The 26250-nt window shown below is 38.9% G+C and overlaps 1 protein-coding gene across 7 annotated transcripts; it reads left to right on the forward strand.

Annotated features, from left to right (window-relative positions):
- Window positions 1-961: 961 nt before the first annotated feature.
- LOC110947732 (fibulin-1-like) lies at window positions 962-25862 on the forward strand. 7 transcript variants are annotated; one of them, XM_051956764.1, is made up of 22 exons: window positions 962-2143; window positions 2324-2429; window positions 3448-3583; window positions 6292-6445; window positions 8065-8112; window positions 8275-8364; window positions 9399-9521; window positions 10663-10800; window positions 10951-11088; window positions 11158-11301; window positions 11388-11510; window positions 12320-12445; window positions 13009-13146; window positions 13216-13359; window positions 13444-13566; window positions 14337-14462; window positions 15046-15165; window positions 15295-15420; window positions 16458-16581; window positions 22599-22741; window positions 23066-23200; window positions 23330-25859. In XM_051956764.1, exons 1-22 carry the CDS (start codon window positions 2068-2070, stop codon window positions 23467-23469), a joined length of 2721 nt encoding a protein of 906 aa, XP_051812724.1. In that variant the 5' UTR covers window positions 962-2067; the 3' UTR covers window positions 23470-25859. The 7 variants fall into 7 exon arrangements, with proteins under 7 accessions (XP_051812724.1, XP_051812740.1, XP_051812744.1 ...); XM_051956767.1 differs by lacking the exons at window positions 962-2143; window positions 2324-2429; window positions 3448-3583; window positions 6292-6445 and adding an exon at window positions 7653-7952 and having other exon boundaries at window positions 23330-25857; XM_051956780.1 differs by lacking the exons at window positions 12320-12445; window positions 13009-13146; window positions 13216-13359; window positions 13444-13566 and having other exon boundaries at window positions 23330-25862.
- The last annotated feature ends 388 nt before the right edge of the window (window positions 25863-26250 follow it).

Genomic DNA, 26250 nt, shown 5'->3' on the forward strand with positions numbered 1-26250 from the left:
TCTGAAAAAAATCCAAAAATTCAGCAAAAAAAATTCCCCAAATTTTCTGAAAATTCGCAAAACTTTCAGGAAGAAAATTCCAATAATTACTTAAAAGTTTTATTTAAAAAAAACCCAAATGTGGCAAGAAAATTCTTGTAAATATTTTTTAAAAATGAGTGAAATTGTTAAAAAAATCCTAAAAATATTTGAAGTGATTACATATATATCAGTATAACTTCTAATATTTCCTTTAAGAACATTCACCAAAAAAATCAGTTGAACATTGAATGTTCTTACACCAAAAAAATGTTCAAAGATTTCCCAAAAATGTGGACATCAGAAGTTTCACTGTGTATATATATATATATATATATATATATATATATATATATATATATATACAGTGCGTACGGAAAGTGTTCAGACCCCTTGAAATTTTTCACTCTGCGTCATTGCAGCCATTTGCCAAAATCAAAAAAGTTCATTTTATTTCTCATTAATGTACACTCAGCACCCCATCTTGACAGACAAAAACTGAAATGTAGAAATTTTTGCAAATCAGAAGGTTTGCTGTGTCTCCCAGCACATTCTCAAGCGCATGGAGGAGATTCCAGGAGACAGGCAGTTAGTCTGGGAGAGCTTGACAGGGCTGTCGAAGGTCCTCAACCGATCAGCAGGACAGGTATCTGCTCCTTTGTGCAAGGAGGAACAGGATGAGCACTGCAGTAGCTCTACAAAATGACCTCAGCAGACCACTGGTGTGAATGTCTCTGATCAAACAATCAGAAAGAGATGTAATGAGAGTGGTCTGAGGGCCCAGCGTCCTCTAGTGCCCGCTGTGCTCGCTGACTGGCACCGTGGAGCTCGGCTGGCATTTGCCATAGAACACAGGAGTTTGCAGGTCCACCACTGGTGCCCTGTGCTTTTCACAGATGAGAGCAGGTTCACCCTGAGCACATGTGACAGACATGAAAGGGTCTGGAGAAGCCGTGGAGAACGTTATGCTGCCTGTAACATTGTTCAGCATGACTGGTTTGGTGGTGGGTCAGTGATGGTGTGGGGAGGCATATCCATGGAGGGACGCACAGACCTCTACAGGCTGGACAATGGCATTCTGACTGCCATTAGGTATCAGGATGGAATCCTTTGACCCATTGTCAGACCCTACATTGGTGCAGTGGTCCTGGATTCCTTGTGGTGCACGACAGTGCCCAGTCTTATGTGGTAAGAGAACTCGTGCAGTTCCTGGAGGATGAAGGAACTGATACCATTAGCTGGCCCCCACGCTCACCTGACCTGAATCCAATAGAACACCTTTGGAACATTATGTTTTGTTCCATCCGACACCATCAGGTTGCTCCTCAGACTGTCCAGGAGCTCAGCGATGTCCTGGTCCAGTTCTGGGAGGAGATACCCCAGGACACCATCCATCGTCTCATTCAGAGTTTGTCCCGACATCGTCAGTCATGCATACAAGCACATGGAGGCCATACAAACTACTGAATACCGTTTTGAGTTGCTGCCAAGGAATTTCAGCAAGATGGACTAGCCTGCCACATCAGTTTTTCACTTTGATTTTGGGGTGTCTTGAATTTATCCCTCCTGGGGGGTTGATCATTTTCATTCCCATCAAACAATGTGGCACTTTTCATTCCTAACACATTATCCAGTCCATATCAATGCTAAGATCCAGTTTGTTTTTTCCCCGTATTGAAATATGTGTTTTCAAAGTGTTCCTTTAATTTTTTTTTGAGCAGTGAATCTAAACTGTTGGTTTTTAAATAAGAGCAAATGAGCCACTGTTCTACATGGAGGTGATGTTTGAAGGTTTCCATGGTTCGTTTATCTTCCAGACAACAACACGCACTTTGGCCTCAAATCATTTGCGTATTAAATAAATCCCATTATCTGCCGTGTTTTAATCAGTGGGAGCCTCTGACCGTGACACCAGGATTCTTCCACCCCGCCCCCAAACCAAACTCAGATGTGCCTCTCCTCCTCCTCCTGCTGCTTCCACTACGTGTTCTCCTACCAGCGCACACCGGCATCTGAAAAAGTCAAGCTTGGACAATTTAAGGATTTAAAATGCTGCATAAACCGAGTCTAATGGCGCAGTGGATGATACCTTTATTGTCTCTTTTCGGAAGTTTACATGGAGAAGGTAAGCCGAAGCTTGGCACTCTGGTGCGCAATTTTTACGCATTTGGAACCTGACTGTGGTTGAAATTACGCACGAGTGTTATTTTGGGAATATTCTCGCCGAAACTTTAAGTAGAAATAAAAAAATGCTAATTTTATGTAAAAATAAAAGAATAACCATGCTTTCATCTTCACATTATAGAATCTATTCTTACTTCTATCCAAAAGTGCTGTCAGAGTGGAAGGGCCCGAGCACTAGATGGACATGACTGCGCAATCCTCCCCTCCGTCCCCACCCACATGTGCAGGTAAGAAACAGCTGGCTTCTCTCCTCTGGAGGGTCTCAGAGTGGGGCCCAGCTACCAGGAGGCCTCCGACTGTCGCTTCACTCGTATTAATGTTTTTATAACTCGTGTTCAACAGCATAAACACAGCTGTTCAGTGGAGGTGTTCAATTGAAAGTATGCAATTTTGAGACATGAGCTGTGAAGCCAGGGTATCTTTAAAGGCAGAAAATACCCCCTAGGGGCTGCAAGCAGGGGAGGAGGGTCACATGATAACTACATAGTAGGTGTTAACAGCAGCCCCCTGGAGCATTTTTTAGCACTAAAAGGGTTGAGTGTAAGAACACGGTGGTGGTGATTGATGAAATGGAGGAACATCTGGTCATCACACTGAGGTCAGGAACAGAGACATTTGCAAGAGTTAAATGCAGCATTTTTAAACCCTCCTGTTGTCCTCATTTACGGGCACCAAAAATATTGTTACCTTGTCTGAAAAAAACTCAAAGTTCTAATAATTCCTTCAAAGTTTTATTTAAAAAAAAACAACCCAAATTTGGCAAGAAAATGCTTGTAAATATTTTCAAAAAATGAGTAAAAATCTTCCAAAAATCCTTAAAATAGCTAAAATGATCACATATATATCAGCAAAACTTCTAATATTTTCTTTTTTTCCACCAAAAAATGTCCAAAGATTTCCCAAAAATGTTGAAAATGTGGAGATCAGAAGTTTCACTGTGAAAATATTTTTTTTCCCACATTTTCAAATTTTAACGGGTCAATTTGACCCGCAGGACAACATGAGGGTTAAGACAAATGCTACAGAAAAGTGACTGAAAATGAAGACGTGTTTTACTGCTGATGTTTTTCAAAGTCAAAAGCAGGTAACTGAGTAAATATGTGAAGTATTACCGTATAAATCCACCCACATTCAGCTGTATCTAATACAAGCAGTACACTTTTCTTCACTTGCTTCTTATCGTTGCTCAGAGTAAAGAGTTCCGTTTGTGTTCTGGATGCTATGTTTGTTCCTTTTTGTTTGCAGCGTTGTTCAGGAGCAGTGCTGTCGATCAGCCGTGATAGACAAATTCTGCTGCACCGGGATCAAGATGGCCAAAGAGCAGGGAGCCTGTGAGAGGCCTTACTTCCAAGGAGACCACTTGGAAACTAAAATATCAAAGGTGGATCTACTTTAGCCTAGCTTTGCTAGACTGTATTCCCGTTATAAGGGATATACGGGAATACGGTCTAGCCCAGGGGTCGGCAACCTTTAACACTCAAAGAGCCATTTCGACCCGTTTCCCACAGAAAAGAAAACACCGGGAGCCGCAAAATCCTTTTGGCATTTAAAATGAAGACAACACTGCATATATGGCTTTTTTACCTCTATACCTTTGTTAATCAGTCGTGATTAATTAATTACAAAGCCTCTAATTAGATAGATTCCTTTTTTTAATTGTGTCCTTCCACTAATATTTATCTTACTTGGTTAATGCCATTTTTGCTCCTGGACCTCATATGTTACGTAATGTTAGCTGGAAATCAATATTTTCTGAATGTCTATTTAACTTGTAAAATCTATTTATCCTAAGCTAATAACTTTTCTCCGGTAAGTCGCTGCCCTATTTTCCAAGACGACACTCTGACTCTCTGACCTGCTGCCGTGTTCTTGCGAGTAACGTGTATTACCCTATCATGAGTACTTTTGACTCAAAGACGTGTCTTTCTTGGAGTGGAGCTTTAATATACAGGCTTGCCATTCTTGAGTACAAAACGATGTGAAACTACAGGTGTTGCTTCTCCAGGAGTAAAATTAAAAAAAAAGGCATGAAACGTCTGGGAATCTGAAGCTCCGTGTTGTTTCTCTGCATCAATTTGCGCTCTCATGTCACAGGGGAAAACCCCAGCAACACATCCGGTGGAGTGACACGGCAAAATAAGAGCGGTAATTTCACAATAAAACTACATTAAAATGCATTGAAACGCGCCTGAAAGGCAGAACAATTTATTTTCCAAAGTTACAGGGAGCCACAACAGAGGGCTGAAAGAGCCGCATGCGGCTCTGGAGCCGCGGGTTGCCGACCCCTGGTCTAGCCCTCCTCCATTGACACATTTTGACAGGTTTTCAAGCTCTGAGCAGATCAGACCGAACCAATCAGAGCACCAGAGGCGGGAGTTAACGATGCGACCGCAACAGAGCGAGGTTTCTCTCGTGCGCTTTCCTCTGTTTTGCACGGGCTGAATTTGTCCTTCAAACCTCAACAAGAAGCAGCTCTTAAAGCTTTTCTTTTCAAAAAGGATGTATTTTTAATTCCGGCAGGCTGTACGATAGAATGCGTAATGCTGCCCTCCACTGTTGAAAGGGAGAGCTTAGATTTTTCCTCAGGACCCCTGTACGGCGAAGGAAGCTGTTAAAACTACAAAACATCATGGCGGAAAGGCAATTGTTAGGTCGCTTAGTGATTGCGTCACACATGTGTTACTGATTGGCTCTCTCCAATTCAAGCTGTGATCGGTAGTCCCGCCTCTGGGCTAGATTTGGTTCAATGGAGCAGTTCCAGACTGACTTTATGTGTATTTGTAATACACAATATAAAGGCTGTCTGGTCCCCAGGCAAGATCTACTTACCCACAGTCTTAACCTTCACACACCTACTGTTGCACCATACAGTAAAAAATCCAACAAAAATTGGGAAAATGTGGGCAGCAAAGTTGCCAGAGAAGTACAATATTGCAACATTCCTAAACTATGAAAATGGTAAAAAAAAAAAAAAAGATTATGTGTAAAATAATATTTTAACCAGATTAAATACAGCCAAAAAACGGTGTAATTTTATTGTCATGTTTTTTAAAGAGCAAAGTGTTTTTTGTAAAAATGCAGAGTTTTTGTGTAAATTCTGAACAGTTTTGGTCTGTTTTCTTAATACAAAACTGATTTAAATACAGTAGAAATAGTGTCATTTCCACAATAAAATCCTGTAAAAATAAATACTTATCATTTCTAAATATATATATATATATATATATATATATATATATATATATATATACTTTGGATATAGACATTATTTGCTGTTTAATAACAATCAGCATGCAAATAATAGTTATTTTCTGTAAATTTTGTCGACATTATTTGTAATTTAACAATTATAAGGACAAGTTAAACCCTTAATATACAGAATTTTTCTTTCAAATCCCAGCAAATATCTATCAAAGTACTTTTTTTTGTTAATTTAAATTTAGTAAAAACAGGGTAATTTTACAGTCAAATATTCTTTTTTTAATGTGGACATTATTTACAGTTTTGGCCTTTTTTTCCCCAAATGTTTATTTTTTTTATAGTCAACAAGTTGCTGTCTGTGATTTAACAATCCCCACAACATCTATAAAAGGTTTTTTCAATCATCAGTGTACCTCATTTTTGTTTAAATAAAGGCAAATATCTGTAAATATTTTTTTTCAAATGATGTAATTTAACGGTCAAACTACGTAAAAGAACAAATTAGTATTGTGAAGAATGTTGACAGTTTGGTCTGTTTTATTTGACTTTTTACAGTCAACCTATTAAAAATCTAAAAAAAAATTATTTACTTGAGATTACCTGTAATGTAATAAAACTAGGAAAAAATGTGCAAAATAACAGAAAATCTTTTGTGCGCATTTAGATACAGTTGGCCTTTTTTTTTTTTTTTTAACAATCTACATACTTTTATTCTGTTATTTTACAAGTTGTTTATAATTTAGCAAAATAGGAAAATCTGCAAAGCAACAGTACACTGCCCGGGAAAAAAACGAGTTAAAAATTGGTAAAAAAAAAAAAAAAAAATCCCTTTATTTAGTAGTTTTTGCTTCATTAGGCATCTGTCTTTGTGTTCCTCTTCCTGTCCAGATGTGCTGCGACTGCTGTGAGCTCGGTCTGCTGGCAGCCAGACACGGTTTGAGCTGCGAGCTTCACAGTCTGCTGCTGCCTCGTCAGTGCAGCTACGCGGCCAAAACCTGCTGCCGCAACAACACGAAAGAGGAGAACAAGCCGGCCGCTGCAGGTAAAAGACCTGAACAATGCCATGCTCTCAGCCTTTTGTCTCGACCAGCTCCTCTCCTTGTGTTAGAATCGCTGCTGCACTCTGAACAATCAATACGCTCGACTGTTTGCACACATTAGGAGCCAGATGTCTTTAAGCACGGATGGGATTTATCACTTTCTACTAATACAGCTTATTTAAATGTCAATTTATACAGTCTCCCTTTGTTCAGGCTGTTTCACCGCTTATTTGCAGAATGATTGCGGCTCAATATCCAGTTATTAAACTCCTCTTGGCATAAATGCAAGCAAAACTCTAATTAATACCTTTTATTGGTGATTTATTAACATTTATAATAACAAACTTGGTTAAGAACATGAGAAAACCAGGAGAATGTATTCGTGGATTAGTAGTGGAGACACAGAATTTGCTCATATTAACAGTTTATAACAATAATATTTATGATTTATTAAAAACCAGTAGTGGAAAGTTGCTAAGTGCATTTACTCTCTATCTAAATCTATTTTAATTTTACTTAATATGTCCATATTTTCCTAGTTTATAAGTCAGCTCCAGGGGAAAATATTATACTTTCGTCTTCACTACATTTATTTCACACTTCTAGTTGCTTTTAAGATGAGAATTTTACACTTTGATTAATATAAGACACCTTTAAAACACATTTTAATCAAGATTAATCCAGCGGTTTTCAACCTTTCTGGCCTCTTATTTAAGCAGGCTCACATTTCAGATGTCAGTAAGTTGTTAACAGCAGCAACAAATAGTGATTTTTCTCTCTAAATTTCTGTTTTATTTCAAGAAATGTTCAAAAATCCCAAATTTCAACAAAAATCGAAGGTAAAAGAAAAAGTGAAAAGCGGATTTGTGAATCAGAACTTTGTTTTTATCTTTCTTAGATGTATCTGCTGTCCCTGTATATAAAACTTTATCTAAAGTAATTAAAAATGTAGCAACTACAACAGTAACGCATGCTGAGACACTCAGACTTCAGTATTAGTAACCTGATAATGTCATATGTAATAATAAAACAGTCAACTCAGGAGTTTAATGTTTGTACTTTACATTTTGCTGCTAATCCTGATGTGCTTTTACTTTTACATTGCTACTTCGATTGAATTTAAGGGTCTGAAATCTTCTTCTGCCACTGCTCCAACTAGTTCCACCACTAATTTACATTCTAAGAAGCGACACTTGATAAAAAACCAGGGGCAAAACCTTGACAACAGTTCCGGTTTTAGTGTCTTGTATCCCAACAACAAGCAGCTTTTCAATCCGAGCAGCTGAGAGTGTTGGATAAATGTCCTTGGTGTGACGTCTGTGGAGCAGATTGCTTCCAGTCAGACAGATCACAGCCCGGGTCGCTCAGCAGGATAATCTGCAGACACCGGACCAAATGGCGACTCAGGGACAACTGGCGCCTTGTCGTGGCTCGTAGCTTTTGTCACCGTGCAGGGTTCAGGTGAAAAACACAAACAGATGGGAAGAACGGAGCTGCAAAAATACTCAAGTAGGTCTGGATGTGGAGTGAAGGCCCAAGTTATAGGAGAGCTAAAGTGTTGACCAATTCCTGTTGATTATAAAGAGGGTTTTTTTTGTTGTTTTCTTTCTCCATTTTCTAGCACCAGTAAAGCCTGAAGTCGTCACAGCTGGATCAAACACCTGCAAAAGTTAGTCGCCTTCATTTCTTAATGTGATCTTCCTGTTATAATGAGAGCTGTAAGAAGCTTAAACACCAGCTGCTTGGTGGTTTTGTCCACCGTCAGCCAGTTGTACGTCTCCTCAGATCCAGGACACACACTGAACACTGCCTTGTCTTGGTGTGTTTTCAGACTCCAACTGCTCCCAGTTGTGTCTCGGTGACGATAAATGCGGCTGCTATGGCGGATTTCAGCTGCGACGGGATGGAGTCAGCTGTGAAGGTGAGGAAATGAAACCACAGAAACACCGACAGTTTAAATGAGAGATTTTTACCCATAGTGGCAGTGTTATTCTGTTGGATGGTCAAAACTAGGGGTTGATGAAATTTCACATTGTATCGCCTCCATGATGAATTGTAACCACACAATCTGAAAGTCTTGTTGGTTCCTGCTTTTGATTTGGCTGTTTGACCACATATTGGTCGAATAATCTTGGCTGAACATCCAGTTTTTAATTTATTTTTTATTTTTATTTTTTTTACCATAACTGCAGCCAAATCCCAATTACTTCCATTTATCAAAGGCTTGCCATCAAACTTGGTTGAAAAAGAAACCAAGAGCTTGCGCTCGTCTGTTTTGTTGGTAACTGATGTTCCTGGGAGCCAGAGGAATCCTTTGGAGATGGAAATATTGCAGGAGAAATTTGCTTTCCTTGTTAAGTGCACAACCCCATTCCTGAAACTATCTACACAAACTAAATGTTTTATCTTCTAAAGCCTAATGATACCAGATTTTTTTAAAAAGTAAAAAATTCCAGTATCAAGACAACAACCAAACCTCCATTTATATCTAGTAATGAGTCAGAAATTGAAGGAAAAAGCAACATTAAGTGTCTTAGTAAGGTGTTGTTCCACCACGCATCACTGAAACAGCTTCAGTGCATTGATTCCTCTGAAACTCTACTGGAGGGATGAAACACCAATTCTTCCAGAATATTTTTCCTCATCTGGTGTTTAGAAAGCTCGATCCTGATGATGGGGGCATTGTCTTCCTAGAATGACTCATCAGGATAGAAATGTTCTACCTCATTATGTCACGGATTATCAGGAAGGGACCTAAATGCAGACACAACAGGCAGGCTGGTGACAATGACAAAGCAACATACGTTGAAAGGTAATTTCAAAATGAAACAGAAAGTAACGGAAAAGGGACATGAAACCCGCTGTGAAGGTCGGCGCTCTCACAGTGTTTCGAATGTCTGCTGTTGAACTAAAACGATGTGTTTCTCCTTCATCGGCCTCTCTGTCGTCTTCCAGATGTGGATGAGTGTCGTACAGGCAACGTCTGTGGCGTCCACGGCTGCGTCAACCTGCTGGGATCGTATCGCTGCGAGTGCAAAGCTGGCTTCAACTTCAACAGCATCACCAAGCTGTGTGAAGGTACGGAAATGTGTATTCTCATGGATGCTGCAGTTTTATTTTTCTTTGCTTTTTTGGATGGAGCATATTGTTCATGGGTTTAAAATGTATATTATCTTTAAAATAATCTGTAAAATTACACCATGATCTACTATAAAAACTGTAAAATGAATTGGATTTTTAACTAAGTGTGCTGTTTCATCAAAACAATTACCCAAATCTAAGCTTATAATCATGATATTAAATCAAAATGGCTTCAGTGTAGATGTTTCATACAAAAAACCACCAAAAATAAATCATTTGCCCTGAGCATTTTTGTTTAAAAAACAAAAGATTCCTCATTTCCTAGTGCAACTGTACAACTATAATTGATTTGGCTGTAGCCAACAGTCATGTGACAAAAATTCAACAACTTTTTGGTTGGTTTAGGCTGAACTGCAGGCAGTGTTTACACTGAGCACATAGGAGAAAATGTAACTAGTAAAATATCCATAGTATGTAGAGCAGCATTTTTTCCCCCAGTATTGGTAACATCTGTGGACACTGCTCGTTCATGTAGATTTCACATTTCACTGAGCTACAATGGCAAAAGCTGTGAAGGTAAAACTCACCCTGAAAAGGCGACTTCTGAAAAATATGTTCTTATACAATCTCGTAATAATAATACATTTTATTTATAGTCGCTTTTTAGAGCACCCAAGGACACTGTGCAAAGTAAACAGAGTTAAAAACATCTTCAAATACACAATATAAAACCTAAAGATGTAAGAAAAAAAAATTGGTGTAGAGGCAGAGCTGGGTGTCGTCCACATCATTTTTTCTACATTTTATTGTCTAAAAAACTGTTTAAAGAAGATGTTTTCACATTGATGCATCTACACCAGTAACATATGTGATATTAGTCAATTTATTTGGGTTCTACTATCTTCAGTGTATTTTTGTAAATATAAATATGCATATTTTCTGTTTATTGTAGTTTTTCTACTGATATTTCAATGTTTGCACCGATCCCCTTTACTGTGGGATTGACAAGGCTTATTGTATCATTTCTTCGCTAAGCTATAATGGCAACCATAGTTAACATAATGCCTGTTAAAAGTTACCACTGAAAATGCTTCATTAAACTGATATTTCTTGTTTTTCTCTGGATGTGTCTCCTCAGACATCAATGAGTGTCTGACCAACAGCCACAACTGCATCTCTGGTCAAGCTTGCATTAACACTGAAGGCTCTTTTCGCTGTCAGAGAGCAACCAGCTGTGGAACTGGATATGAGCTGACAGCCAACAACATCTGCCGAGGTAACAAGTCAGAAGGACAGAAAATATCCACTAAATGTCAAGAAAAGCACAGCAAAATTCTTTCTCAGCCTGCAAGATTTGAGTCTTGATGAACTAAAAAGACATCTATAGCTTAAGATTTGTGCGTGATTTCTTCCTTTCCTGTTGCAGACATTGATGAATGTGCTTTGGGAACCCATAACTGTGGGCCAGACTTCATTTGCACCAACACTGAAGGTTCATTCCGCTGCAGACCAAAGGACAAATGCGGAGACGGTTACATTCAGGACGCCATCGGCAGCTGTATCGGTAAGTTCACGGTCGCACCCATACACAACATTTCAAGTTCTTTATTTGACTGAGTTTCTTTCTAACCAGACATCAATGAGTGTGTGGTCCACCACAACCTCTGCCCACATAGACAGACCTGCATCAACACGGTGGGATCCTACACCTGCCGCAGCGACACGGTCACCTGCGGACAAGGATATCACCTGACTGAGGACAGCAGCCGCTGTGAAGGTCGGCGCTCTCACAGTGTTTCGAATGTCTGCTGTTGAACTAAAACGATGTGTTTCTCCTTCATCGGCCTCTCTGTCGTCTTCCAGATGTGGATGAGTGTCGTACAGGCAACGTCTGTGGCGTCCACGGCTGCGTCAACCTGCTGGGATCGTATCGCTGCGAGTGCAAAGCTGGCTACAACTTCAACAGCATCACCAAGCTGTGTGAAGGTACGGAAATGTGTATTCTCATGGATGCTGCAGTTTTATTTTTCTTTGCTGTTTTGGATGGACCATATTGTTCATGCGTTTCAAAGGTATATTATCTTCAAAATAATCTGCAAAATTACACCATGATCTACTATAAAAACTGTAAGATTAATTGGATTTTTAACTAAGTGTGCTGTTTCATCAAAACAATTACCCAAATCTAAACTTATAATCATGATATTAAATCAAAATGGCTTCAGTGTAGATGTTTCATACAAAAATCACCAAAAATAAATCATTTGCCCTGAGCATTTTTGTTTAAAAAACAAAAAAAATCTTCATTTCCTAGTGCAACTGTACAACTATAATGGATTCGACTGTAACCAACAGTCATGTGACAAAAATTCAACAACTTTTTGGTTGGTTTGGGCTGAACTGCAGGCAGTGTTTACACTGGAGAAAAATATAAAAAGAAATTGCAGAGCAGCATTTTTATTCCCCAGTATTGGTAACATCTGTGGGCATTTCTCGTTCGTGTAGATTTCACATTGTTTATCAATTTTTGTGAAATATTCAAAGAAATTTGATTTTTGTATTTTCTTTTTTATGACTTATTGCACTATGACTATGTCATACTTTACAAAAGACATGTTTGAGTTGTCTCTACTTATAGTTATGGTTGTGCTGTTTCCATAGAGGTGCAGGACTTTATATTGTTGTGAAAAATGAGCGTACAGTGAGTAAAAATGTTACATGTGAGAAATGGCCAGAAACCGCTTTGTGTTCAGGGGATTAGTCTTCTGTTCATCATGTGATCTCTGTGCTTTCAGATATCAATGAGTGCTTGCATTATCCTGGACGACTTTGTGCCCACAAGTGTGAGAACACGGAGGGATCATACAAATGCAGCTGCACATCTGGATTCAAACTGAGCTACAATGGCAAAAGCTGTGAAGGTAAAACTCACCCTGAAAAGGCGACTTCTGGAAAATATGTTCTTATATGATCTAGTAATAATAATACATTTTATTTATAGTCGCCTTTTAGAGCACCCAAGGACACTGTGCAAAGTAAACAGAGTTAAAAACATCTTCAAATACACAATATAAAACCTAAAGATGTAAGAAAAAAAATTTGGTGGAGAGGTAGAGCTGGTTGTCGTCCACATAATTTTTTCTACATTATATTGTCTATAAACTGTTTAAAGAAGATGTTTTCACATTGGTGCATCTACACCAGTAACATATGTGATATTAGTCAATTTATTTGGGCTCTACTATCTTTAAAGTGTATTTTGTAAATATAAATATGCATATTTTCTGTTTATTGTAGTTTTTCTACTGATATTTCAATGTTTGCACCGATCCCCTTTACTGTGGGATTGACAAAGGCTTATTGTATCATTTCCTCGCTAAGCTATAATGGCAACCATAGTTAACGTAATGCCTGTTAAAAGTTACCACTGGAAATGCTTCATTAAACTGATATTTCTTGTTTTTCTCTGGATGTGTCTCCTCAGACATCAATGAGTGTCTGACCAACAGCCACAACTGCATCTCTGGTCAAGTTTGCTTTAACACTGAAGGTTCATTCCGCTGCAGACCAAAGGACAAATGCGAAGACGGTTACATTCAGGACGCCATCGGCAGCTGTATCGGTAAGTTCACGGTCGCACCCATACACAACATTTCAAGTTCTTTATTTGACTGAGTTTCTTTCTAACCAGACATCAATGAGTGTGTGGTCCACCACAACCTCTGCCCGCATGGACAGACCTGCATCAACACGGTGGGATCCTACACCTGCCGCAGCGACACGGTCACCTGCGGACAAGGATATCACCTGACTGAGGACGGCAGCCGCTGTGAAGGTCGGCGCTCGCAGTGTTTCGAATGTCTGCTGTTGAACTAAAACGATGTGTTTCTCCTTCATCGGCCTCTCTGTCGTCTTCCAGATGTGGATGAGTGTCGTACAGGCAACGTCTGTGGCGTCCACGGCTGCGTCAACCTGCTGGGATCGTATCGCTGCGAGTGCAAAGCTGGCTACAACTTCAACAGCATCACCAAGCTGTGTGAAGGTACGGAAATGTGTATTCTCATGGATGCTGCAATTTTATTTTTCTTTGCTGTTTTGGATGGACCATATTGTTCATGCGTTTCAAAGGTATATTATCTTTAAAATAATCTGCAAAATTACACCATGATCTACTATAAAAAACTGTAAGATTAATTGGATTTTTAACTAAGTGTGCTGTTTCATCAAAACAATTACCCAAATCTAAACTTATAATCATGATATTAAATCAAAATGGCTTCAGTGTAGATGTTTCATACAAAAATCACCAAAAATAAATCATTTGCCCAGAGCATTTTTGTTTAAAAAAACAAAAAAATCTTCATTTCCTAGTGCAACTGTACAACTATAATTGATTCGACTGTAACCAACAGTCATGTGACAAAAATTCAACAACTTTTTGGTTGGTTTGGGCTGAACTGCAGGCAGTGTTTACACTGAGCACATAGGAGAAAATGTAACTAGTAAAATATCCATAGTATGTAGAGCAGCATTTTTTCCCCCAGTATTGGTAACATCTGTGGGCACTTCTCGTTCATGTAGATTTCACATTGTTTGTCAGTTTTTGTGAAAGAAAAATTTTTGTATTTTCTTTTTTATGACTTATTGCACTATGACTATATCATATTTTACAAAAGACATGTTTGAATTGTCTCTACTTATAGTTATGGTTGTGCTGTTTCCATAGAGGTGCAGGACTTTATATTGTTGTGAAAAATGAGCGTACAGTGAGTAAAAATGTGACTATTCATCATGTGATCTCTGTGCTTTCAGATATCAATGAGTGCTTGCATTATCCTGGACGACTTTGTGCCCACAAGTGTGAGAACACGGAGGGATCATACAAATGCAGCTGCACATCTGGATTCAAACTGAGCTACGATGGCAAAAGCTGTGAAGGTAAAACTCACCCTGAAAAGGCGACTTCTGGAAAATATGTTCTTATACAATCTCGTAATAATAATACATTTTATTTATAGTCGCCTTTTAGAGCACCCAAGGACACTGTGCAAAGTAAACAGAGTTAAAAACATCTTCAAATAAACAATATAAAACCTAAAGATGTAAAAAAAAAAAAAAAAAATGGTGTAGAGGCAGAGCTGGGTGTCGTCCGCATCGCAGTAAAACTGAATGTTGGTTTTATGGAATATATGGCCGAGGGGGAGAAGGTAACTGATGAAAAGGATGGGACCGAGAACAGAGCCTTGGGGAACACCGGAGGAGAGGGGAGATGGCTGGGATCTAAAAATTTTTAGCTGAATAAACTGAGTGTGGCATGGTAAACTGATTGATGTCTGGAGGAGGATGGAATGAGAGATGGTGTCAAATGCTGCACTCAGGTCGAGAAGAATGAGGATGGATAAAAGTCCAGAGTCTGCTGCCATCAGGAAGTCGTTAGTTATTTGAAGTAGAGCTGTTTCTGTGCTGTCGTGGGGACAGAAACCAGACTGGAATTGTGTGAAATAGTTCTGATTTGTCACAGATGTCAACGAGTGCGAGGCCAAACCTTGCAGCCAGGAGTGTGTCAACTTCTACGGTTCCTACCAGTGCTACTGTCGCCGTGGTTACCAGCTGAGTGACATCGATGGGAAGACTTGTGAAGGTGATTTATGATTGATTGCTTGTTGCTCTTGCTTTAAAGTGCAGGAAAATGATCATTTGGAACATTTCATAGGATCCCTCAGGTGTCTCTGATGTGATTTGTGATACTAATCAGCTTTCCTCCTGTCAGACATCGATGAGTGTGCGACTGGAGGTCACAGCTGCTCCTACCACTGCTTCAACACCCCAGGAAGCTTCAACTGTACCTGCCCACCCAGCGGCTACACACTCGCCAATGACTGGCGAACATGTCAAGGTCAGAAGACAAACACTTACAGATATGTTCAGTTTTCAACATTATTTGTAATTATGAAACATCTTGGGAGTAATTCCTGAAAAATACACCTGTTTAGGATAAAATAGCAATTTAAATATTAATGGTACTGGAAAAAACACAGGCAGGAATTTGAAGTTTACAGTTTGATCACTTTGAAATCTAGTCAGTTACAGCTTATTGGCATTTTTTGCAATTAGTAACATGATCCATTGGATTGCAAAAAAATCTGAAATTGTTGTCCAATCTGACTACTTTAAAACCAAACAATCAAAATTTGCTGAGAGAAATTGTATGCAACTAAGTAAGTAAGCACTTCATTGGAAAAATGTACCAAAGTCTAAGATAAAAATCATGACATTTAATGAAAAAATGTCTTCACTCAACATGTCTCTTTAAGAAATTCACCAAAATTAAACCCTTAAGGGGATTCTGTAAAATAAATAAATAAATGAATGAAAATTCTGCCCTCTGCTGTACAACTGTGAAATTATTAGTGAATGAGGTCTGACTAAATATAACCAATAGATGCATGACAAAAGTTCAGGGACTTTTCGACTGAACTTGGCTGAACTGCAGGCAGTGTAACAGGGCAAATAGTACACAAGTATGGAAGCACATTCAAATTGTAAATAGTAAAATATCTAGTATCTTTAGTATGTATAGCCATCTTTTCCCCCCCAGTTTTTTGTAGCAGCTGTGGACACTTTGAAAAATAAAGTACGTTAATTGCATCCCCCCCCCCATTTTTGTAAAATAAATAGTTGACGAAAGGTAAAATTTTTATCCGTTTTTCCAATTTATAGCATTAGATCTGTCACACTGCACAAAATACCTTCTCTCTACTTCCAGTCATGGTTGCTCTGTTTCCATAGAAGTGCAGGACTTTATGTTGCTTTTAGGAAGGAGCCCAGATTGAGTATACATGTGACAGGAGTCCCGAAGCTGCTTGCGATTCAGAGGTTTAAACTGTGATGTGATAGTTTTACTCAGCTAAACCTTTTTGTTTTCTCTTGCAGACATTGATGAATGTGCTGCAGGAACTCACACCTGTTCAGTCTCTCAGAGCTGCTTTAACGTCCTGGGAGGTTACCGCTGTCTGGCCTTTCAATGTCCTCCAAACTTCCGGCAAGCAGCCAGTGGGTAAGAGCTGACTAGTGGTTTATAAATGAAATGAAATGAAAGGTCTGACTGTCCTCAGCTGGGAAGGATAAATCTTGTGAGCATGAAGTTTGGTTTTAAGACTGTCATGGTTTCGGCCTGCTTGGTTTTGGCCTCGTGTTGACGTTCACCCACAGTTTTTGGGCAGAAACCCTCTAGCTTCCGTTTTCATTCCACCCAATGAGAACCTTCCTTTCATTTTGTCCCTTTCAGCCGTTGCGAACGCGTAACTTGCGAGTTCACGAGGGATCCTGCGTCGTGTTTCTCGCTGCCGTTGAGAATCTCCTTCTACAATGTCAGCTTCCCCACCAACACACCCGTGCCGGCCGACGTTTTCCTGCATGGGACCCTCCAATTCTGTCCCCGGAGACCAAATGCGACTCGATATCGTGTCCGGAGACGAGGACGGATACTTCACGGTGCAGTAGCCGGCTCACGGAGGGGTGGTGTCTCTGAGGAGGGTCTTAACCGAACCGAGGGACTTTTTTCTGACCCTGGAGATGAGTCTGATTCGATACGGGACGACACATCTGTACACGGCCAAGATCGCTGTGTTTGTCACTCATGAACAGATCATTCGACCCTCAAGAACAGTTCCATATTAGAAGTATGTGATGGAAAAAAATAGGAATAGTGACTGTTTTGAGAGAAAATCACAGCTGCAGCTTTCCATCTACGTATCAGTATAGTAACAACAAATCTATAACTCTTGCTGAGTGCAGGAATTCACTACAGCAGTCTGTTATTTTGCTGCATTTTGGAGGGGTTTTTGCTTTAACTTGGGATTGTCCCTTATTATTCATTAAGAATCTGGGCGGTAGATAGAAATTCAGAGTCATGTGATTAAAAATACTCAGTTATTTACTGTTAACTGTGATATATGTGGTGAAAACATTCAAAAATACTACTTTAAAAGATATCTTGGACATTTGTTGACGTTCTTGCTGAGGGTTAAATGAGAAGATCAACGCTAATCTCATGTCTCTACAATGAATATGCAGCTAGAACCAGCAGCTTTCACACAATGGAAAATATAGGAAGCTTTTTGGAACTAACATATTGTTAAAGATCGAGTTTTACTGACTTTTTACAAACAGCAGAGAGTAGTCTAGTTGATATTTCAGATGTCAATGAGTTGCTTAAAGCTCCACCAAATCATGTTTTGTGGTTTCATTTCAGTGAAATGATCCAATATCTCACAAAAATAAAACCGTTAGAAAAAAAATGTATATCATTAGATTATTATTAGTGATGAAATGAAAAAAATAGTTTGACTGTTTGGGAGAAAATCACAGCTGTAGCTTTTAATCTGTCCATTAATGCTGTTAATATCAGTCTATAACTCTTGCGAAGTGGAACAGTTCACTACAGCAGTCTGTTATTTTGATGGATTTTTGACGGATTTTGCATTAACTTGGGATTGTCAAAAGTTTAGAATAAATTTTGGCTTATAAATTCTTTTTTTCAAACTTAATTTGTTTATTTGTTCTATGCTTCCATCTCAGAGCACAATCAAACATTAGCATGCATAATTTCCCAAAAACAAAAAATTGAAAAGTTGAGATGTTCTAAAACTTTTGATCGGTAGTGTGTATATTGTGAGACGTATGTGATTAAAAGAAAGGAATGGTTGGAAGAGAATCACAGCTGCAGCTTTGTATCTCTTTATTCGTGCATTTAGTAACAAATAGTTTCATGCTTTGACTTGGAATTATGCGATTATCCTTATTCATTCAGGATTTGAGCTCTAGATAAAAAAATCCAGGTTTCATGTGATAAAAAGACCAAGATTAACATTAATTTACTATGAAATATATGATAAAATCATTCCATTTTTTTCCTTTAAAAGACGTCCTGGGCATTTATTCACTTATTTTGCTCTGGGATACATGAAAACATCAACAGCCATTTCATGTCTGTACACTAAATATGCAGCTTTCACACAGTGGTTAAGATAAGGAGCTTTTAAGATGGAACATATTGTTAAAGATCTCAACTTCCTGACTTCTTCTCCATCATATTTTAGATGCCTATGAGTTGCTAAACGCTCCACCAAATCAAGGTTTTCGGTAAAATGATCCAATATCTCCCTGAACATCAAACATTACTCAAAAGGTCCAAAAACTGAAAACAGATTTGTGCATCAAAGCTTTATTTTTCATTTGCTCCTCTCCACTTTATCCCATTTATTATGCTCATGACCCCTTAGATTTATCTGCTGTCCATGCATATAAAGCCGATGCACCAGTATTAATGATCCAAGATCTCATAGTATGATAATATATAATTTGAGGGGGACTAAAGCAGGACTTTTACATTAAAACCTGCTTGCTCATGCAGGAATCTTATGTTCTTGTGTTGATCCTTTTGCTTAAATGAAGAATCCAAGTTCATTTTCAATCACTGCCTTCCACATAACCACCTAAATTCTTACATATTTAATAAAAAAAGCACCTTTTGATCAGCGCTGCTGATTGTGGCTTTATATTTAACTTTCAGCATTACAGAAAGACAAAGCTGTTTTTCCTTTTACTCTCAGCAAGAGAAGCAGATAAATGTCAAACTCTTCCCTCAAGATGGAGAAAAAATCTTTCATTTTGAAGCAAATGATTTGTTACTGAACCAAAAATCCACGCTACTAATTGAAGTGCATTTGTTTGTAATGTGGCTTTGGCGCTGCATTTCCACTGAGAGGCACAAAAATCAAGTTTTATTGGATGTCAGCTGCCTTTTTAATGGGTTTTCTGAGATTTAACGTGGCATTAAACGTGGAAACATTGTGCAGAATACCACTAGATGGGGCTTGTTAGTTGCTGAGGACGTCCACACTTTGTCAATATTGTTCATGCGCATCGACGGCAGCTCATCTTACCTCACATCTGTGTGGCAGCTTTTCTTCATGTACTGCTTGAAATTTAAAAAGTGACAGATAAAAATGGCTTTTCTCTGTAATATCTGCACGCACACTCCGGCTTTGGTTTTGCGACTACTCTCCTGCTTCCTCCGCTGTGGTCATTTCTAATGCTGAAAGCAATTTTTTCCACCGTTCGCTTCCAAGCGGCTTCACCAACGGATCAAACAGGCCCTCGCCTTCAGCGGCCTGCAAGAAAAATAAGCGTGGCACTTATTTATGGGCACCTGGGGTCCCGCCAAGAGCTGGGGGCTCAATTAGTGGTGGAGTGAGATTTTAACTCGCATGATGGATGGTGTTTTTAGTGTTGGTATTGGGTGGTTATCAGTTAATTTGTTGTAAATGATACCGAAAAAAGCCAGTAGCTGTGTTGGTCAGCTGGATAAATGCAACCAGACAAATTTTCCACTGTTTCACTTTCCTCCTGGTGGTTTTTGAGGGTTTGGTGCACATAAAGCAAATTGAAAACCCAAAGATATGAAATATATGTCAGAGTAATTCCCCTCCATCTTCGAAATATGGAACCAAAATGCTGAGATAATTGTTTTGTAAATGTAAAATTAGTTATGAAAGTAGTAGTAAGTGGAGTTGTTCTCAGTTTCAGTGGCTGGATCTGTCAGTTTTTTTCCGTCTTCTACAACAAATGAGAGATGACATTCATTCTTACATGCCCTCTTCTGGTTTTTCTTACCAGCCTGTTTTTCCTTGGTGGCGTTGCGCTGGTGTGGAATACCACACAATCATCCCCGTGGTTTGGCCTCGCGCTTGCCGAACAACTTGGACTCACCTGCTTGCTGCTAATTACATGGCTCAGCGCCCTCTGCAGTTTTTGAGGTTGCGTTTGAAAGCACCACTGTCCTCACGTTGGGGGACGCCTCGCAAAACACGAGTCCGGGGTTTGGAATCGGAGGTTTTGGCCTCTTTTTAGGCCTCGGTTAACCATAGAGGTCTATGGGACTATTCAGGTGTTGCCAGGTTCTCCTCGCTCGAGTCGCTTCGGTCAAAGCCGCTTCCTATGAACACTGTTGTGTACTCTATAGATTGAAATGGTAATAAATCCATGCTTTAGATCCACGATGCCAGTTCAAACAAATCTGCTACTCAAACTTTATACCATCTCATAAGGACATAAAGGCCTGTAATTTGCTTCTTTTAAATTCAACTACAGCTAAAGTTCAGCCCTAAACACCTTAGAAATACACTATCTAACCAGAAACCCTCTAAAAAATAAGGTTTCGCCTCAACGATCAGTCTTTTTGAGTTAAGATTACTTAGCAAAGTCTGACCAACAAATTACCTGAAGTTGGAAGAATTAGCTTTTACTTCTCAATCAAAGGTACACGTATTTTTAATTTCTTCTGATTTAATGCTTAGTAACATAAACACAAGTTTTTAAGATGGTTGCTCATAAAATTAAGTTTTTCCACCTGGTATTTCCTCATATCTAGAATGATTTTTAGTGCTATGAGCTTAATTGTCAAGTTTTTAAGTTGACAAATTTAAAAAAAAAAATGAGGTTGCTCTTGTGTTAAGTAGGAGGGGACTTGAAATCTTTCCCTCAAGGTAAAAAAAAATTCAGTCATCCAGCTAGTCTCAGTCTTCTCAACTTGAATTTAATGTTAAATTATGTAACAGAAATTACACGGAATATTAAGTTGATGCAATTACCAACACAATTTCTTCAACACAACTCATCAAAGTAATGTTTGCAACTTAAACAGATTATCTAAAGCAGTGAATTAGATGTTTAATCTTGCAACCATGCATTTAATCAAGTGGCAGGTCTTTTGAATTACTTTCTAGTATCAGTCCAGTCAGAAGTCCACCCTCCCTGAGCCTGGTTCTGCCAGAGGTTTCTTCCTCACAGAAGTTCTTTTTTTCATCCCACTGACACCAAAAAGCTGCTCTAAAACAGAATCGTTAAGATTGGTTGCATGTCCTTCTATAGCAAAATTATGTCAGGATTTCACGTCATAATGTAATGTGCCTTCACATAAGTTGTGAATTAGCTCTATATAAGTAAAGCTAAATTGAACTGAACTGCATTGACTGAATGCATTGGTCTTCCCTTTATCATACTATCCTCTTTTTTCTCCCCATTTTCCATCTATCTTTCTCTTCCCTGTTCATATCTGTACATGTGAAAAGTATACATTTGAGAGTCCATCAAAAAGTTCTTGACCTCACCAGAAACTTCACAGTAGAAAGATTGTTCATGTATTTTTTTCAGCATTGTCACCTTTAATGTCAGTGCACTTGGTCCACCAATGTTCCATCTTCACAAAGGAAGGTCACATCTTGAGCCTTAAAGTTTTGCCCTTTAGTTCCAAGTGAGACCACGGACTTTTTAAACAGTCCCTCCAGGATTTCGTGGGTGTTTTTTGAGATTGTTGCCGCCTAAAATGCCTGAATTCGTGGCAACTTTTCTAAAAAATTGCGATGTAAGTTGCAATGTTTTCAGTGTATATGTTGCAATGAAATTGCGGGAGATAGTGACAATTGCTATGCATTGCATTTTTTCAGCTTTTAGAGCATATTTCAACATTTTAAGTCACACTATTTATTCCGAAACTAATTCTTCAAGACACTCCAACTCCTTTACACAAAAGCTCGAATACAACGGTGGGAAATTAGCACCAGCCAGACACTGGTTTAACATGAAGTGTTTGGTAGATTCAAGGCACAAAATGATATTAAATGAGAGACATTAGAATCGCACATGCCTGGATGTTCAAACCATAAACAAGGAAGTGAATTCGGTGATGTACGAGCATTACGTTTGCACTGGAGACTGCTATGATTGGTGGAACTCGTGGGCGGTGGGCCAAAATTGCACAAAAGTTGTGGTGATTAGACAAAATTGCAAGGTCGCGCAGAATTTGCAGAGATTGGTTGAATTTGTGTGAATTGGTGTGATCGCAACATCGCAAATTACTGGAGGGACTATTTAAAGTACCCTCGTAGTCTTTTGTATTTCTTGTTATGTTTCATTTATATCTAGCTGCTGTAAAGTTTGAATTTACCCGATGATGGTTCAAAAACTTTACCTTAGTGTATCTTTTCAATCACTTACGTCTGTTTCTCTTAGATCCAGAGCAGATGCTTCAGCCACAGTACGTTGTATTAAATCCTGCCAGCCTCATGACATAAACTGTGCCCACCAATTCGTCAGCCTCATCACCCACTCCGCCATCTCTCTGCCAACCTTGAAGGGGAGCACTGAACCACAAGGTAAGATTTCTGCTTTTTTGGTGGCTTTTTATCTATATTTTATCATACGGATACACCTGCATGTATCTATGATGCTCAGAAGAATGTATTTCTTTACTCTGTATCATTGAAGTCAATGTATATTATAAATCTAATAGGAAATTCTAAAAGTATTTGCAGCCTCAGTGAAGTAAAATCCTCCACCCACCATCCAGCCACAGCATATAAGATCCAGTTACTTATCTCAACCCACAGAACAGTAAATATGTGATTGGAAGAACTGAATGTACTCTGTGGTGTTCCTCTATCAGGCTGATAAAAACTTTAAATCCGCCCTTCCAACAGAAATAATTTTGCTGCGGACGACTGTACCAGCTGCACCTCTGCCCAACGCAACGGATGTTTCCTTCGTGATCTTGGGTGCAGAAAACCGGGTCTTCTTTGACGTGGTGCAGCGCTCCGACAATGGCGTGATTTTGGGTAAGAGCAGAGAGTCTGACTTTAAAATGGCAGTCAAGCCTTTATTGTTAATACTAGGAATGCTGCATTTGTTTCTGTAATGCCAACAGTATAGTTTAGTCAATAACCTCAATCCATGTCCTCCCTCAGGCGTAGTCCGGCAGGTGAAGCCCATCTTCGGACCCAGTGACCTTGTATTGGAGGTTTCTATGAACTACGTCAATTCAGAGGGGATTCCTCAAAGCAGTGTCATCATAATTCATGTCTTCATATCCGAATTCTCTTTCTGAGCTAAGCAAAGAACACAATGAAAGTCCAGTAAACTGACAATACAACAGGTAACCTGACGTGTATTTAAATTTAGTTTTAAATATCTGGATGTGCCACATTTACGGTGCCGAATGTACACAAAAGCGCCTCAAAGGTTAATGATGTTTGCAAGATTCACGTTAATTTTCAAGTCAGCTACGGTTGTAGTTTGCAACTTTTTCAAGTCGATAGTCATGTAACACAACATATATTTAGACTCACTTGCCACGAAAATCTAATGCAGTCCATACAATAGCTCTGCCATAAAATCCACTTTCACAAAGCTTCTATACTTTTAGATTGTGTCGATGTTGTGTAAACTCTGCTTCAGTTTTATTACTTGCGTCATAGCAGTTGGTGGTGGTGCACATTACGTTTTAAAGTGCAACTAGTATTTTCCCCTTTCTTGTGTATTAATGTGTTGGATACAGTATTAGGAGTACTTTTAGATGTAATAGGCTCCAATGTGCCGTCAGCAGTAAAATTATTACCGTTTTGTACAACAAGTGAAAATGCAGAAATGACATAAAAACAGAATATGGCAAAGATTTTGTTTTGGATTGCACTGGATTTTACATGTTTCTTAATAAATTGGCTAATGAGTGTGTATACACTGATAAAATAAGAACACATTAGTAGAAAACACTGGACTAAGAGCTTGCAGCCTCTGTGAGGTTGTGCTTATTTACAGGGTTGCTTTCAAACACAATGCTAAGATGCTAACGATAGATAGATTCACTAATTAAACATGCCTAAGGATGATGGAATTGTGTTAGCATTGGTCATATTGGATAAATTAAAGCTTTAACCTGATGGTGCAGTTTGATTAATAGTTGGGGGATTATTAAATTTGACTGAAATTCAACATAAGACGGTATAAATGAGACATTTCACGCAAAATCCACAAATGGCAGGAAACTAATGGGAGCATAAGAGGATCTTTAATGTTACATTTTTACCTTGTTAACATGTCCATATGGTACTTTTTGTATGTTAAATGATATATCATGAGCAAAATCAGCAATAAACGGCAGCATACTGCAAAAAATCTCAAAAATTCAGGTTCAGATTTTTGTAGCTTCACACATAACAAATCTAAGCAACTAATCCTGTCAACTTGCACTGTGGGACTTTCTGTATCACTTTTTTTTCAGAATCGCATCTTAATTCTAGCATGTATGGCTAAATACTCCAATATTGCACCTTGCTATTCAGCGCCTTTACAGTGTTTGAGCAGAGTTTTGGGTGAGCTGGTATGCTTGAGTTGCAGCACGTGGATGGACTTCAAGGCAGGAACTTTTTAGCTCTTGATATTGTAGAGGAAAGAACAGTAAATTGTTACATTTAAACCATTTTGAGGCTGTAATGAGCCAGTGTCATGGATAAACAACTTAAAAATGTGACTTTGATGCACAGAGATGTGTTTTATGGGTATTTGATGGTTTTCTAATCTAAATCGAAGTCATTTTTCATGCCACCGAAGAGACTAATTTTTCTAACTATGTGTTGAAACAGGCATTATACAAGAGTGTAAAAGATTAACACAGTGCAAATAAATATTACTCAGCTACATAACTGCGGTACATTGTGTTGAAGTTCCGTTTAGAATTTGTTGTCATGAGTGCCACTATGTCACACTGTTGCTTAACCCGTAGAAATGTTTGATTTGTGCTCAATTTCATCTGTTTTGACAGACCAAAAACAAAATGCTTCATTTATGGATTTGCTTTCAACAACTTTAATTGTGTGTGTGTGTTTTTTTTTTTACTGGCAGACTCTCCGACCATCTGCGAATAATCAAGACTCTTTGAGATTAATTGTGTTCATGTTTTTAATTCTTACGAGAGCCACCACAGCAGACTAAACTAGCCGTCTTCTAGTTAGCATAACTGAGGTTTCCCCAATCTGATAGGACGTCCTGTTTTTCCTGTAACTCAACCCCTCAGATTCCTCCCGTCACACTCTACCACTTCCAGTTTGTGAGGATATTTCCAGTTATTCCACTCGGAAGATGAAAAATGGGAATTCTATAATGGGAATGTTGGTTTGCTTCTACAAATGCTTCATCCTCAGGCTGACAAATTGCTTGAGGTGGACGCTTCTTACCATACATAATCAACTCTCCTCAGCGTCGAGCTGCCTTTCACCACCGCTGCACCGCTCCTGGCCAGTGGAAACAGAACGGACAGCCATACGGATCTGTAATCTAAAATTTGCCACACTACATGGAAATCACAAAGCTTCATCTTGTGGTTTTTACTGCTGCAGCTGCAACTGTTGACCCACAGCTCGTCCAGACTGAATGAATCGATCATGCTTTACGCGCTGCTCGAGATGAATGGATGTGAGATGTGAATGCAGCTGCAGCTCACAGCAATTTTCAGGTTTAATATGTCATAATAGGCACAAATTGGGTCTAATTTAATAAAATATACAGTATTTGATTGAAGCTTCCCACTAGTCCTAATAACTCTGTTGAAAGTCTCTTCTCAGATCCAGGCTGGATTCAGGCTGAACCACAAATTTGATGTACAATATAAAACATCCTGAAAAGGTTGATAAGGTAATGTACAGGACTACGATATAGACTAAATTCAGTGGAAAAGACAACAAACATGTAGGTCATTCCGTGTGGTTTCACCAGATGGTGGTTGCTGCACCATTTTCAAATTAGTCCTAAATTTGTATGCCATTAGATAGTCACAAAAGTATTTTCTACGCAGAATTGTAGGCCTGTAGCTCAAATAGTTTCTGAGTTGTGG

Source organism: Acanthochromis polyacanthus, chromosome 1 (genome assembly GCF_021347895.1).
Source record: "Acanthochromis polyacanthus isolate Apoly-LR-REF ecotype Palm Island chromosome 1, KAUST_Apoly_ChrSc, whole genome shotgun sequence".
Taxonomy (NCBI): domain Eukaryota; kingdom Metazoa; phylum Chordata; class Actinopteri; family Pomacentridae; genus Acanthochromis; species Acanthochromis polyacanthus.

Bases quoted from the DNA above. Each gene is read 5' to 3' on its own strand.
- LOC110947732 (XM_051956764.1), top strand. From the start codon at position 2,068: ATGCTGCATAAACCGAGTCTAATGGCGCAGTGGATGATACCTTTATTG. The intron at 6,446-8,064 runs GTAAAAGACCTG...TCCATTTTCTAG, and splicing joins GAACAAGCCGGCCGCTGCAG to CACCAGTAAAGCCTGAAGTC. The intron at 13,567-14,336 runs GTACGGAAATGT...CTGTGCTTTCAG, and splicing joins CATCACCAAGCTGTGTGAAG to ATATCAATGAGTGCTTGCAT.